The sequence below is a fragment of the Rattus norvegicus genome, chromosome 8 (genome assembly GCF_036323735.1).
Source record: "Rattus norvegicus strain BN/NHsdMcwi chromosome 8, GRCr8, whole genome shotgun sequence".
Classification (NCBI taxonomy): domain Eukaryota; kingdom Metazoa; phylum Chordata; class Mammalia; order Rodentia; family Muridae; genus Rattus; species Rattus norvegicus.
In genome coordinates, this window is record NC_086026.1 from 110176480 (window position 1) to 110191674 (window position 15195).

At 34.0% G+C, this 15195-nt stretch overlaps 1 protein-coding gene across 6 annotated transcripts in view; it reads left to right on the plus strand.

Annotated features, from left to right (window-relative positions):
- Positions 1-15195, plus strand: part of Stag1 (STAG1 cohesin complex component) — a 385686-nt gene that overhangs the window by 118499 nt on the left and 251992 nt on the right. For all 6 annotated transcript variants that reach the window (XM_006243631.3, XM_039081553.2, XM_039081554.2 and 3 more), the window contains one exon: positions 7173-7337. In XM_006243631.3, coding sequence (XP_006243693.1) covers positions 7173-7337 — 165 coding nt within the window. The remainder of the gene's footprint in view (positions 1-7172; positions 7338-15195) is intronic.

Below are 15195 nucleotides of genomic sequence, written 5' to 3' on the forward strand. Positions count from 1 at the left end.
AACCACTGCCTTAGGAACTGTGTTGCTGCTGCAGTCATTCAGGTGCTTCCTAAACAGAAAAAGGAGGTTGGATGTCTGTCTGACATTCTTTTTTTTTTTTTTTTTTTTGGTTCTTTTTTTCGGAGCTGGGGACCGAACCCAGGGCCTTGCGCTTCCTAGGTAAGCGCTCTACCACTGAGCTAAATCCCCAGCCCCTGTCTGACTTTCTTTTGTTCAGTCAGCCAGCTCACCATAGAAGAGTCCAATAGCTTTTATTTAGGGGATCAATACCTCCATCCCTATATTATGCTTATTTATAGGAGAATTAATGTCATAAGGAATACTAAGAGCTTACTATTAATCATAAAAGTTTAAACAATACTTGGAACAGTGTCCAACTCTAGTCTTCAGGGCGTTGGGTTCATTAAATTAAAAGAAACTGAGATATTATTCTAGATTGAAGTAAAGAGGCATGGCAACTAAGTGTATTTGAACTAAGTTTGGATCATTTACCATTGTGTGTGTGTTGGACTACCTTTGTGACCTGCACAGGCTGCAGAGAGGTGAGCTGCAGGCTGTTTAGCATAACACAACTCAGTAGCCAGTGTTGGGTCAAACTTCAGGAATAGGACTGGTATTGGTTTGCTTTAGGCTCATTTAAACACAGCACAGATTGTTGAAAACTGTTCTTGTGATGATCAACTCAATCAGAAACACAGAACAAAGCATTCCTAAATAAAAAAAATTTTATTTAGTAAGTTAAATAAAGATCAGATGTGACTACACTGAAACTCTTTGTAAACTACATGTGAGACTTTCAGTAAGGTTCCTCAGTCTATAGATTGAGAAAAACAAGTGTATAAGAATGGGTCTGGAGGAGCATCTGGTGCCAGACTACATAAAGGTCACCAGGCTAGAAAGCACTTGTTCTCAGCCCTCTGGACAGAAAATGGGTTTTGCATTCCTTCCTTTGAAGAAACAACCCTATATACTTAACATTCCAGGTTCTGTGGATTAGATAGAATTTGATGTTAATTATCTAGCTTTGATAGTTGAACATGGTATATAGAAGAATTCTTTTATTTAGGGGCTCTAGCATTTGTATTTTAAATGATTCACAGAAGTGGAGGATAGAGGGCAAGCAAGTAAGCAAAAGGAATGGTAGACTGTGGAAACCTAGAAAAATTTAATACAGTGTATGTAGTAGTTCTTTTAGTATTTTAGCTTTTATATAAACTTTAGATTTGTTTTAATATGAAATATTCTATATGAAATTTGGGGGTAAATTGGTGAAAAGTCTCTATAGTAAGTATACTTTTGTCTGAAAACAAATAAGAAAATATTTGACACCTTTTAAAGCATTAGTGAACTATTCTTGTCACCAGATGTAGTTCATGTGAAAGATTAAGCATTTTCCTATCCAAAGTCAAGCAACCTGATTTGCATTGACATTGAAAGTTCACAAGAAACGGTAGTATCACTTTGAGCATTATAGTATTCTTCCAGTGCTCAGAACACTGTCAGAGATATCTAATAGCTTCCTTGTACTGAGCATTCATTTTGTATCCAAGCCTACTGATACCGTCTTTATAATGCTGTTGTGAGAATGTAGGCAGTGTTTTCATATAATACATTCAAAAAGTAGAATTGCTATTTTCTAGGATTTCTAGGAACCATAAGATTTGATTCTGAAGAAGGGTATGTGTTTTGTTAACTTCTACTCGCACCAGATAGAGAGTGAGTGTTGGATCAGAGAACTGTACTTCTATTTTTTGGTGAACCATTAAGTGCATTGGGCTTACTTAAGGAGCCGGACTATGAGTTTGAACAGCAGTCTCTTACTAACATGGATAACTGGTCCCCGTAGCTGTGTGGATGGAGTATCCCCTTTAATGAACTTTATATCTTCTATGTGTTTAGCACCTTACTGAGACCATATAGAATTACATACAATTCAGGGGCAAGGGTAGCATTAGGAAGGAGGCATTCTTCAGGTAAGGGTCTAATGTCCTTCCCCAACACCTCCTTCTATTTAAAAACTTCTGACCTTGTTGAAGTTCTCTTGTAGTTATAGATGCTCTGAAGACTCATATTCTTAGAAAATAGTGTTGAATGACAGTGTTTTTAATCTTTTTCTTTGCACTTTTCTGAATGAACAAACTAACTAACTGAATTATAAATTTACTGCAGTGTATTGCTTGGAACATAAAAATTTATTAATAGATGAGCTTTTTCTTAAAGGCTACTGCATGTTTAACACATATATTTCTTGATGTATTTGTTATTTACTCATTTACTTACCCACTTGTTATTTATTTGAGAACTTGATCTCTATACTTTTATTTCTTATTTTAATTGGAAAAGATTATTTTCATATAATATATTTTATAGTTTTTCTCCCTCTAACTCCTCCCACATCCTCCTTCCTTCTTTATCCATCACCTTGCTTTCTCTCTTTCCCTCATTAAGATATAACCAACATTTAAAATAAAGATAAAAACAAACCAGAATAGGACACAGACATAAATAGCTCCTAAAAATATTAAAGGAAAAAGTGCCATGGAAAAACCACAAGAAACATATGCAAATGCTGAGACACACAGATTCACACACACAGAAAGCCCATCAAAACTAAATTGTAAAGTATAATATAAAACAATAGATCTGAAAGGTGTTAAAAAAAAAAAAAAAAGAAGAAGTGCCAGACAGAACATTGTAAGGCAAAAACCTCCAAAATACCCTTTGGTTTGTTTTGTCTCCTGCTGGTTCCGGAGCCTGTTCTCAAACCGGAAAGGGGAATAACATTTGAAATGTAGGTAAAGAAATATATCTAATTTAAAAAAAAAAAGTGTGTTTTTTTTTAAATCTAATAAGACTCCATTGGGAAAAAGTAATTTTTTTTTCCTTTTCAAGTTGTTATCAATTAAAGATTGCTTCTGGGTTAGGGATGGGGGCCTGCATATATAAGGCCTTGAGCTCAGGCATCACAGTGCGGGGAGGCGTGTAACTGTTTATACAGTATTAACATTATATAAGTAAGATTTGAATTAAAGAAACAGGCAAATATACATATTCATATGCTCCTTCATGTAAAGGACTTGACTATCCTTAAGTACTAAAAGCACCCCCTCTGATATTGAGGATCACTCACTTAAGGATCATTTTCACAGTGCTAGAAAAATTTCATTGTAACCCTTTTACCTAAATGTAAATTAGATTCAAGGTTTCTCAGTTCATCTGTCAACTTTATGGAAACACATTCACTTTTTTCCAGGTGTCTTTTGTTCTTACTCTTCTGTGCAGAATGCTTATTTATGTGGGTAGTAATTTTCCTATTATTTGTTTGTTCGTTTTTTTGAAACAGGGTTTCTCTGTGTACCCTGGATGTCCTATAGACGAGTCTGGCCTTGAACTCATAGAGATCCACCTGCCTCTGCCTACAGAGTTAAAGGCGGATACCACCACTGCCCAACAGTAGTTATTTTAAGTTGCTGCTTATTGTAGTATGTATATAAGTATTGTATATACTAATATTTATTTTGTCATTTGTTTTCTGGTATGACTGTTAGGTATAAATCCATTAATATCTATGAATACATCTTTTTTGTTTTTAGTGTGCATGTCATTCAAGTGCATATATGTACACACACACACACACAAAAGACTGGAATTTATGGTTTATAGGATGCATGTGTAAATTGGGATGCACTAAATGTTTTCCTTCAATAATTACTTCAATTTAAAGCCCCATCATCAATGTAAAGTAAGTTCATTTTCCCACATTGAATATTTTAATTTTTTTAATCTATTAAACATTTATTGCACTTTTTTTATCCATATTAAATTGGGTATTTCTTATTTACATTTCAATTGTTATTCCTTTTCCTGGTTTCCAGGCCAACATCCCCCTATATGGGTGTTCCTCTCCCCATCCTCCCCCCATTACCGCCCTCCCCCCAACAATCCCGTTCACTGAAGGTTCAGTCTTGGCAGGACCCAGGGCTTCCCCTTCCCCTGGTGCTCTTACTAGGATATTCATTGCTACCTATGAGGTTAGAGTCCAGGGTCAATCCATGTATAGTCTTTAGGTAGTGGCTTAGTCCCTGGAAGCTCTGGTTGCTTGGCATTATAATTATCCATTTTATGGTTACTGTAAATTTCCCCTTTGTTTAGTGCTATTACAGTTATGGATACTTCCAGTTTTCAGGATTTTCCACTACCCTATTATTTTATGGACAACAAGTGAGCTCTGCATACTTAAGTGCATATTTTCTAGGAACTAGGGCATGACACTAAGTTTTACATAGTTGTCAAAACCAGGAAATTTGAAATTGAAACCATTATCTATTTAACTAGGTATTCTCAAAATTTACTAATTTCTAGTTTGGGACCAACCAAATACTAAGCATTCTACTTATTCTACTTGTTAATGGGCATGCTTTCTTTGTTTCTCTCTCTCTCTCTCTCTCTCTCTCTCTCTCTCTTTCTCTTTCTCTTTCTCTTTCTCTTTCTCTTTCTCTTTCTCTTTCTCTGTCTGTCCGTCCTGCAACATGTCTTTTATTCAGCCTGTGTTAAATTGTTATTTTGGAATGTTTAAAAAAGATAAGCAAGGGCATTAGTTGGATTCTCCTTGATTTTAATCTAATCTATTCAGTTTGTGAATATTTGGTTGTATTGTCTTATAATTAACATGTACTTAAAATTTGATATGTGAATCTTCCGGGGGGGATACAATGCAGCATCTATTTACTACAGGTAGGTCATCTAAGATAAGATTCCACTCATCTAGCTTGGAATACCAGTGCATTCATTTAGAGATATTTGAGGATCTTAGGTATAAGCAACTAAACTACTAAAAAGTCACTCTCCCAGAAACCGTTAACTGCCTATAATATACTCAGGAGGATTGCAGGCTATGAGGGTGTGGAAGCACATGAGTCTCCTTACCCAGCAATCTTTAACTGCTACTACATTCTTAGAGAGGGGCATGGTCTTCTGGGCCACCCCCTACCTTCACCTGGCATAAAAAGAAAAAGGTAAAAGAACTGTCCATCAACAAGTTAATGGCTAAAATTTATGCACTCTCATGGAACAAACTCTGAAAAAGCAAAAAAATCAAGATTTTTTTAAAGATATAAAACATATTAATAGAAATGGAATGTTTCAGATGTTTGAATAAGTAACAAAATCATGTTTCTACATATCTTAAGTGTCTCTGGGAAGATAACAAGAAATTACTTACTGCTTTTTAAGAGCGGAAGCTGCAGCCTGTGTATGTTCTTTGGTTAGTAGTTCAGACTCTCAGAGCCCCAAGGGTCCAGGTTCATTAACTCTGTTGGTCTTTCTGTAGAATTCCTATCCCCTTCAGTGCCTGAAATTCTTCCTTCTATTATTCCCTAAGAGTAACCAGGCTCTATCCAATGTTAGGCTGTGGGTGTCTTTATCTGTCTGAGTCAGCTGCTGGACCTAAGTCTCCCCGTTCATAAGTAGCAGATGTGGAGCTTGACCTTCATCTGGGTCCTGAACAGCTGGGATGGGGGCTATCCTAAAAACTATAGCTTGTAAGTGAGATTTGTTCTAGTAGCTGAGCTGCTCTGTCTGGCTTCAGTGGGAGAGGAAGTGCCTATCCTCTCAGAGACTTGAAGTGTCTCTGGTGGAGGTGGGGTGAGATAGAGGTTGCCCAGGGGGACCCACACCTGCTCAGAGGAAGAGATGGGAAGGATTGTGGGAGGGGGTGACCTGGAGGGAGGCAGTGAGTGGGACATGAAATGACTTAAGTAAAAAAAAAAATTAAATAAATTAAAAAAAAAGGACTGGAAGCTGTGACTGTGATTGTGCTAGGATGACACTAAAACTGTGACAAGTTCACAAAACTCAAATCCTGTAGAAGTTTCTCCCTACCCCCTCCCTTGCTATGCTGCATATTGCTCCTATAGTACCCTCTGTTTATAAAGGCCAGTACTGCAGCACATAGCAATGAATATGTTCCAGCATCATAAAGGAAGACAAATAAATATAGATTTGGAGACACGAGGCTGAAAATTGGCAATTGGAACAGGGCTCCAATGAAAAATAAATTACTCAAAAAGTATAATTATTGAAAAGAAAAATGCCAAACCAAGACCTGATTAACACCAAATGGCAAATGACTATTGTATAGAAAGCGATAGTATAAGCTACAAAATCATGGGACTTTTTAAAGTTTTAGGGATCTTTTTAATTACATAGTGTGTTTGAGGTTAGCCTCTTATATAAGATTGTGTATGGGGAAAACAAAAGAGAGAAACAGTGAGGCTGTAGGTAGTAGTAATTGATAAAGTCTCTTAATTTTTATTTAGCAAAATTGATGTTGGCTAATTTGATGAAGCATTAACCATGTAACTAGTTGATGCATAAATGAATAAACATTTCTGGATTTGGATAAAGTAGCAACAGAAAAATTTCTCGTATTTCTTCTCCCCTGGGTTCTGTCAGTGCCCTGCAGAAACAGTGCAGTGGTGAATGCCTGTAATACCAGCACTTGGGAGGTGGAGGATCAGGAGTTTAGATGTGTTGTTGCTGTTGTTGTTGTTGTTGTTGTTGTTGTTGTTGTTGTTGTTGTTGTTATTTTTCAGTCACATAGTGAGTTTGAGGTTAGCTTGGACTAAATAAGAATATGTCTGGGAAAACCAAAAGGGGGAAATAACTGTGGCAGGAGGGTAGTGATCATTTAGGCTGTGTCAGAACAGAACTGTTTTGACTTTGTCGTATGCCCAGTATCTTGACCAGCTTCAAGAGTGCCCACTTAGAGTATTTGTTGAAAAAACAAAATATTTTTTTGAGTAATTCATCAACAAAATTGGAAATACAGAATTTCCTAGGAGTGTTTTAGTGAACTAGGCTCTCAAAGTTCAGGAGAGTATATAAAGGAAGATATAAATTTGGTAACGTCAAAAGTAGATATAATTAAACCATTAAACATTGCCATATAAAAAATCTAATCATATTTAAAATTTTATTTTAATAACTCTTCAATTTCAATGTTTTTATTGTAATTTTTTGGTCATTGAAAATATTAAATTGATCTTGTTTAAGGATTGATCTTTGACCTATAGTATCAAAACACCGTTATTGGATCAAACAATTTAAGATTTATGTGTATATAAAACAAGAAAGTTTGTATTTAATGCACTTTTTTTAATCTTTTTATTCAGTCAACAAATAAGAAACCTCGAAAATCTCCAGGAGAAAAGAGCAGAATTGAAGCTGGAATTAGAGGAGTGGGTCGCGGAAGAGCTAATGGGCACCCTCAACAGAACGGCGAAGGGGATCCCGTCACCTTATTTGAGGTGGTGAAGCTGGGGAAGAGTGCAATGCAGGTAATTCTTACATGTTTTTATTTCCTATGTAAAGCAAGGCAACCAATAATGTATATGGAATCTGCTAGTGTGCACATTGACACTTCACGTGGATTGTGTGTGTCAGTGTCTGTATGTTTTTGATGGTACCTTTTCTACCCAGCATCTTGATTCCTCTGAGCGTGCACTCTACTACTTAGTCGTTCCTTCAACCTCTGTACAGCTAAGTTTTGGCTGAGCCAAATGTTATTCTTTGTGGGCTGTGTGTTTCGGTTTAGCTTATAAAGGACATTTGTTCATTACCAAGGTATTCTTTCAGTTACACTGAAGAAAATGATAGTAGGAGATGCCCAAGAGAATTTGTCTTGTCTTGATGTAGTTTTGACCTTGATTTGATATGTGTAACGTGGATTTTAGAGTATTGAGAGCAGTTTGTCTGTGTGTGTGTGGTGTGGGAGATGTTTGGAGACTCAGATCCTTATGATTATATAATAAGCCCTTTATGTATTGAGTTATTTCCTTAGCTTAGGGTGATATTTTTACTGTTTTTCACATTTTATTTTTATATTTTAGTAATCTACTTACTGTCTCTTATATTTCATTTCTTCAACAATAAAATAAAATGATCCTTGATTTTATTGATGACTTCATTAAAAATGTAAACCAGAGTTATTTGACCACTCCTTTAACATTCTACATTATTTTTTACTATCAAAATATACTCATCATGTTAGTCTTTGTACATCCATTAAAAAATGGATTTTGTTTTTTGCTTCAGGGCCTATTTTCTTAAAATTATACATAAATACCATATTTCTAATAATTTCAACTTTTACTCTTCACAAGAAGTGGAGGAATTAATAAAATACATTTATAACTTGAAGGTGTGTTTAGTTGAATATGGCGAGTATTAAACACAAATTTGAAATCCAGCACTCTGGTGGCTAGGCAGGAGGCTTATGAACTTGAGGATAGCCTCTGCTTCATAGGGTGGCTCTTCCAGAAGAACATATAAATAACCCAGTAATAAAAAAAAAAAAAAAAAGGAGTGTAACTGGGCAGTGGTGGCCTATGCCTTTAATTTCAGCATTCAGGAGGTAGACAGATCCGTGAGTTCTTTTGCTGGTGTGGTATGTAGAGCTCGTTCTACGACAGCTAAGACTACCTAAAGAAACAGTCTTGAAAAACAAACAAACTTTTCAGTTTCAATTTCTTTGTACTGGTGTTTTGTATTTCAAACTTAATTGATAATTTAAGAAAGTATCAATTATTATGTTAATTTTTATTTTCTTGATTACCAATTATTAACATTAAGCTAAATTTTTGTTTAATTTCTCATTTGCTCATTTTAAAATTGCATTTCAATTTAAGTCTGAAAAGCATGTTAGTAATTTATGAACTAGAGTTAACACTCAGGACCAATACAGTTTGTTATTAGTTTGTCTTTATTTTTTATTTCCATTTTATTTTAAAACTCTTTTTTTTTAATGCTTCACTCCTTTTTTTTTTTATTAACTTGAGTATTTCTTTTTCTTTTTTCTTTTTTTTTTTTATTAACTTGAGTATTTCTTATATACATTTCGAGTGTTATTCACTTTCCCGGTTAAACTCTTAAAGGAATTTAATTTATATTGTCTTTTTTATATATTGATGTGTACATTGGTCTTTGCATTGTGTGACCACCAACAATGTGGGATTATATTGGTAAAATTCTAAGTTGCACAACAACTATTGAATTTCCAGTTCTGAAGTAGTAAATGATGGTCTGTATATTAGCGTATTTTAAAAACCAAGTGTCTTGGCCATTAAGTTTGAACATATATTCATTAGACTTTGAGAGAAAAATATTAACAGGCTATAGTCTTCTCAATTTTGACTAGAAAGAAAAACATAAAAATTAGGGAAGAATTATGTAAGCATGAATTTATATAAATTTAATATTCTCAGAAATTCTGCATTTTTATGTAAAAACGCATATTATAAATATTTTAAAACGTCATAAGTGAACATTAAAATTAATATTAATAAAGCCTTCTAAAAATTTTTTTTTTACCAAACTGGCTAGTCGTGATAGTATGTATACTTTTGTAAGGTTGATATTCTTAGTTTTGTGTATGTGTGTGGTAGTGGAGTGTGAACGTAGGAGTTCAGATGGTTGGGAACCCAGAAAACAAGCAGCATACATCTCTTGGAGCGGAAGTTGTGATCCAACTGATGTGGTTTCTGGGAACCACGCAGCAAGCACTCTTTACTCCTGAGCCATCTTTTGAGTCCTATCATCATGTTTAATGGGGGCTCTAGGGATTGAACCCAGGTTCTTTGACACATATAGCAGCCACTTTATCAAACGACCTATCTACCCAGCCACAAAATAATGTCATATGAGCAAAATGCTATATTTTAAAGAAATTCTTAATCAAGGTAATATTTTATATATTACTCTAACATCACTTTTCTACCACATTTTCTGAATATGGATTATTAGGACACTATATCCTTCAGAATTTGATTTTGATGTAATATTTTGAGTATAATTTTATTGCTTTCTTTTCAACTTTTATTCACTATTTTAAAAACTTTTAAAATAATTAGCACTCATATTTTTCTTGGTATATTGAGATTAATATATAAACTTTGGTCATTTTGTTTTTAACCTTGCAACCTATTGGTGGCATTTTATTTTGTATTTATTTGCCTTCTGATTTTTCAAATTTATTTGTTTTTTTTTGCTCATACACTCTGGCTGTGATTTATTCAGTATATCTTTTTTTTTTTTTTTGGAGCTGGGGACCGAACCCAGGGCCTTGCGCTTCCTAGGCAAGTGCTCTACCACTGAGCTAAATCCCCAACCCCTATTCAGTATATCTTAATTTTGTTTGTAGACAATATCTCCTAGACGTAGTATATTTGATCATTTTTATTATATTTAAAGTGTAAATGTGGAATTGTTTTGTAACAAATTTTCTTGTGTCGTTCCCTATCCAAGAGCATGCATGCTTACAAGATTGATAAGGACCTTTTATTAATTTCATTATTTATTGGCTATCCACTTCAAACATAATGCCATGACAAACTGTCCTGTAGAGAGTATAAAAGCTGTGCATGGTCTTGTACTCCTCTAACCAAAGACTGAGGCTAGAGGAGCATGAAATTAGAGCAATATCCTATCTCAGACATAGATGTTGGACTGAGGCATTACATGATATCAATGAATTTGGAAAAAATGTTTATGTATTTTTTATAGAAGAATACTATAATGAACAGAATTTGTGTTTTAATAGAGAAGAACTTGGTGGTATTCAAGAACTCGACATTTGTGGGTTAAAAGAACTTAAATTAATTCCTAAGAAATGAAATATACAGATTTGTCTCAAAAGTAAGGTTTTTACTGTCCTTGCCTACAGTTAAAGCTGAAGTGCTACTAGACAGGTGTAGGCTTATAATGATCATGTATGTAGTACAGTACTAATCTGATATGTCCTTAAAAGTCTAATGTTTCAGAGCTGCTTCTTGTCACTAGTGGTGATGCATTGGAGGTTATGCAGCCCTTAGCATATAAGCCCTGCTTGCCATAGTTAGTACCTATTAGGTGGGACGTTAAATGTTTCGGTCTCCTGATTTCAGCTTGCTCTTGTCCTTTTTGATTAGCTACCATGTGAACATGTCTCTGCTGCTGACTCCTACTGCCATGACCTCTTCTCTGCCTTTCTCATCAATAAAGCTGAAATCCTCTGAGACTGAAAGCTAAAATAAAATTTTCCTCTCTTAACAATATTTCCTTTAGGAACCTTGTCACCACAGTGAGAAAAATAATTGAATATCATATATCTCAAGCTGTCCTTCAGTGTTCCTGTTACACTTATTATTCATAGTTATTATAAAAATTACCTAAATATTTAGACCAAAAATAAATTAATAAACAAATAAATAATCATTTAATTAAGATAGGGAATAAATCAAACAAAAACAGATTAAAAAATAGAGCCAGTCTTAAAGGCTGAAAATAAATTGTTGAAATATATTGTTCAAAAAATTAGTGGGATCATTGGGGAGTATGAAAATATTCAAGAATAACTTTTCTTTTAGACATTTGCTTAGAATGTAGCCCAGAGAAGGAAAGAAGATAATAATAAGACAATGTAAATTTATGTCAGAAATGCAAGGATGGATTGATATTAGACAATCTTGTACTATAATGTGTCAAATAATCATGTTACAGGAAAAGATATATACTATCTGAATTGGTATTGAGTCTGTATAAAAATTATTTCATACTCATTGTAAAAACTTTACGAATGGGGAAAACAAGGAACTTCTGTTGACAGTAAATGTTAATGTCCCTCAAGACCACACAATTCTCAATGTGTCTTTTTCATAGTGAAATACAGACATTGTCCCTGGCCCAAGCATTATTTATCATTACTGCTTATTACTTGCTGTATGGAATCCATAGCCAGTGTCTTAAACCAACAGTAATGAAAAGCCAAACAAAATATGAAAACAACAAAAGTGAAAAGCTGTAGTAATTGCAAAGAACAGATGTAGCCATATTCACAGAAGATAAACATGTTTGTATTAAAATTTCAAGGGAAAATTTCCTATAGTATTAGAACTGAGAATATCAGGGTTCTTTTACAGAAAATTAACATTAAAAAGTGAGGTGGCTCAACTTGCCGTGAAACCTGATGAACTAAATTTGGCCTCCAGAATCCACATGATAAGGGGACAGACACAGTTCAATCCTGCAATTTGTCTTCTGACCTCACTTGAGCCCTCTCTCTCCAAAAATTAAATAGGAAACTCATGGTTTTCTATATAGCAATAGGAATAGTTAGCATAATTTGCTATTCCTATATAGCAATAGGAATAGTTAGCATAATTTGCTTGATCGTGTTTACATTTTTGTCAGTTTCTTTCTTGGAGCAATTTTGATGATGATTGGTAGGTTTTAAGAGATTGGAGTCAGATACCAACAGCTTTTTGAAAGATCTTATGGGAAAGTGACATTCATGAGCTTTTCAGTTTTATAATGGAGGAAAAATTATCCACACTGATATTCATGTGCTGTTAAAACAAAATTTAAGATCTTAAGACAAGTAACTAGTTGTATTAGATAATTTCTCATTTTGTTTAACTTTTATGAGAGCTAGTGGTTGGTTTTGTATTTTTTTCATCTTCATAAGGTAATTCACATATCTGTGTTTCTTCTAATTTCTGGCTTTTCCCAATGTAAGATGCTCCATGTCATCTGTAGGTAGTCAATCAAAAATAAATAAATAAATAAATAAATAAATAAATAAATAAATAAATAACAAATAAATAAATATAAAAAACCCCCAAAAACAACAACAAAAACCCAAATGAAACCCCAAAAAACAGTACTTATTTAGATGTATTTTGTCCCTTTTGTTCCATTCCATTGATAGGAACTTACTTTAAAGGGAACCTAGAAATGTAGTCTTGGCTACATATTTGCTTCCTTACTTGAATGTATGGCTTAAAAGAGAACATGCATTTGCCACACTGTAGCTATTTTTAAAGTAACCACAGAAAAGGTATACAACAATGGTTTTGTTTCTAGCTTCTCCAAAACATATTACAAAAGCTTCTTATTAGTCATAGGTTAAAAATAGGTTATGTTTAAGTTACTTAAAATTGGAGTTATGAAGGGTTATCAACTCAGATTAACAGTTTTCTGAGATCCAAGGGTGTAGCTTGGTGGTAGAGAACTTCTTTAGCATGTGTAAGACTCTTTCCTTGTTCACTACGTAAGTAGTAACTTTTCTCACTACGCTGTTATATTATATCCAAAAAGGTACCTGTTTTTTTTTCCTTATTTAAACTTTTACTGAACACATTGCTATTATAAAACATTTTGTAGTCTTGCTGATTTCAAGTCTTAAAGTAACTGGTGAGTTTTGATAATATTCTTTTTTTTTCCCCCTTAAGGTATTTTGTATCACATTGTATGTAGATAGTCTTGGGTAGACTAAGGAAAGAAGTTATCGTTATTGCTTGAAACTAATAGTCATATGTACATGCAACTATGAATGATTGTACACACACACACACAGCTTTTTATTCCATTAAGTATGTTTTAGGAAAAATTAACTTTTTTTAGGTACATGTAAACATTCATATTGTTTGTAGATATTTAAATATATGCAATGGTATGTTCTAGTTTTACTTTAAAGGAAGAACGTAAATATTTTTGCTTCTGTCTAAAGTGCTCTTTTATATATTGTCAGGAAGGATCTTAGCAGTAGTAAATGTCACACGAAATGAGATGCAGTAGCACTTGCTATCACAACAGCAAAAAGATGCTGGAGACATGAACGTTTTGCATTCAAGGAAAAACTAGGCTACAGAACTAAGTGAGATTGTGTCTGGAAAATCAAAATAAATGAATATGTGAACAAATAGTGTATGTCCATGTATAATGAGATTTCTTTTAAAAAAGACTATTTAGCTTAGATTGAATATGTTCTCACTTTATTCTTTAGCTTTGAACATAATAAAGCAAAACTCTTTATGAAAAAGTTCATTTCTAAGCTCCTAAAACAAACTGAATAGATGTTGAGATGATTTCTTACTGTTTGCTAGGCTTTAGCCTTAATCCTTTGATCTAGGGCTACAAAGAGAATTGTCTCCTGCTGGTAAAGCTATTTGAACCTAGTACTGGATTCCTTAAACTGAAGTCAATATTAAAATCTGGAAAAATGAACATAGATGGAAATAGTGTTGAGACATTGGAAATTGACAGATAGATTTTTAGTGAGAGGAGAGCAGGGAGTTATCTTTGGTATTTTAAAGCTTGTTATTGTCACTGAAGATTTAATTTATGTAGCCTAGGAATTAAAAGAATTCTTTAATTTTCCTCTTGCAGCTTTACAGCACACATTTAGGAAATGACAGCTTAGCTATTGAACAAGACGAAAACATTAGAGGTTATGATTGATGCCAAGAACTCCTTTGTAGAGTAGAGTGTTTGCAGATAGTAGAGTGTGTGTCTTGGTTTACTTGAGACACACCAAAGTGGACAAAGTTCTAATCTGGTTTGTAGTAATTTTAGAAAGTATTTATAGATGACATGTGGTTAGCATATTTGGAACAGAATGTGAATGTATTCTCATGAATAGCAGTAATGTCTGTCTATTAACTGGCATGCTCTAATTGGATAACATGGTCATTAAGAACCTTCACACATTGTCTGTCACTGTAGGAAAGTGTAGATGACTCCTTTTGAGAACACATAACACTCCTAAAGGGAGATACACTAATACAGTAATACAGTTTCTAGAAAGTCCTTCTCTAGGGGTTTGTTCCTCTCTTCATTCAGAGTCGTATGTATAAATTAGTCTGGATCTGAAAACTATGAGAAAGCATAACTTTTTTCTCTGTCTCCTTAAATCAAGTTTTATCTATCAGGTTAGAGTTTTAGCTATTGAATAAATCAAATAGTACATTAGTAGAATGATCATGCATTTTGTTCTCACTGGTACTGGTTATTACCAACCACTGAGCTTCTCTGCAAGTTGAGATACTTCAGTAATCACAGTGTCCAAGCTGTGACACACATGATTCGTCTACACTGCCTTTGAAGGTGAAGTGTGGTTACTTAGTCTGTGTTACCTTGAGATGTCATTATCTGCATTGGATACTGGGAATGTGGGTTATGTGGGTCTTAATGTGGTCTTAATGGCCATAATATAAATTTGGCTTACAGAAAAGAATATCCCCTGAATTCTATAAAGATATGCATGTCTACTCTCTTTATTAGTATAGTTTCCAAAAGCGTCCAGGAGTTTTGGAGCAAAGTAGAGTAGTAGTGTCAGTATATATATTTCTCATATGATAAATAAAAATTCTTAACTCTTAA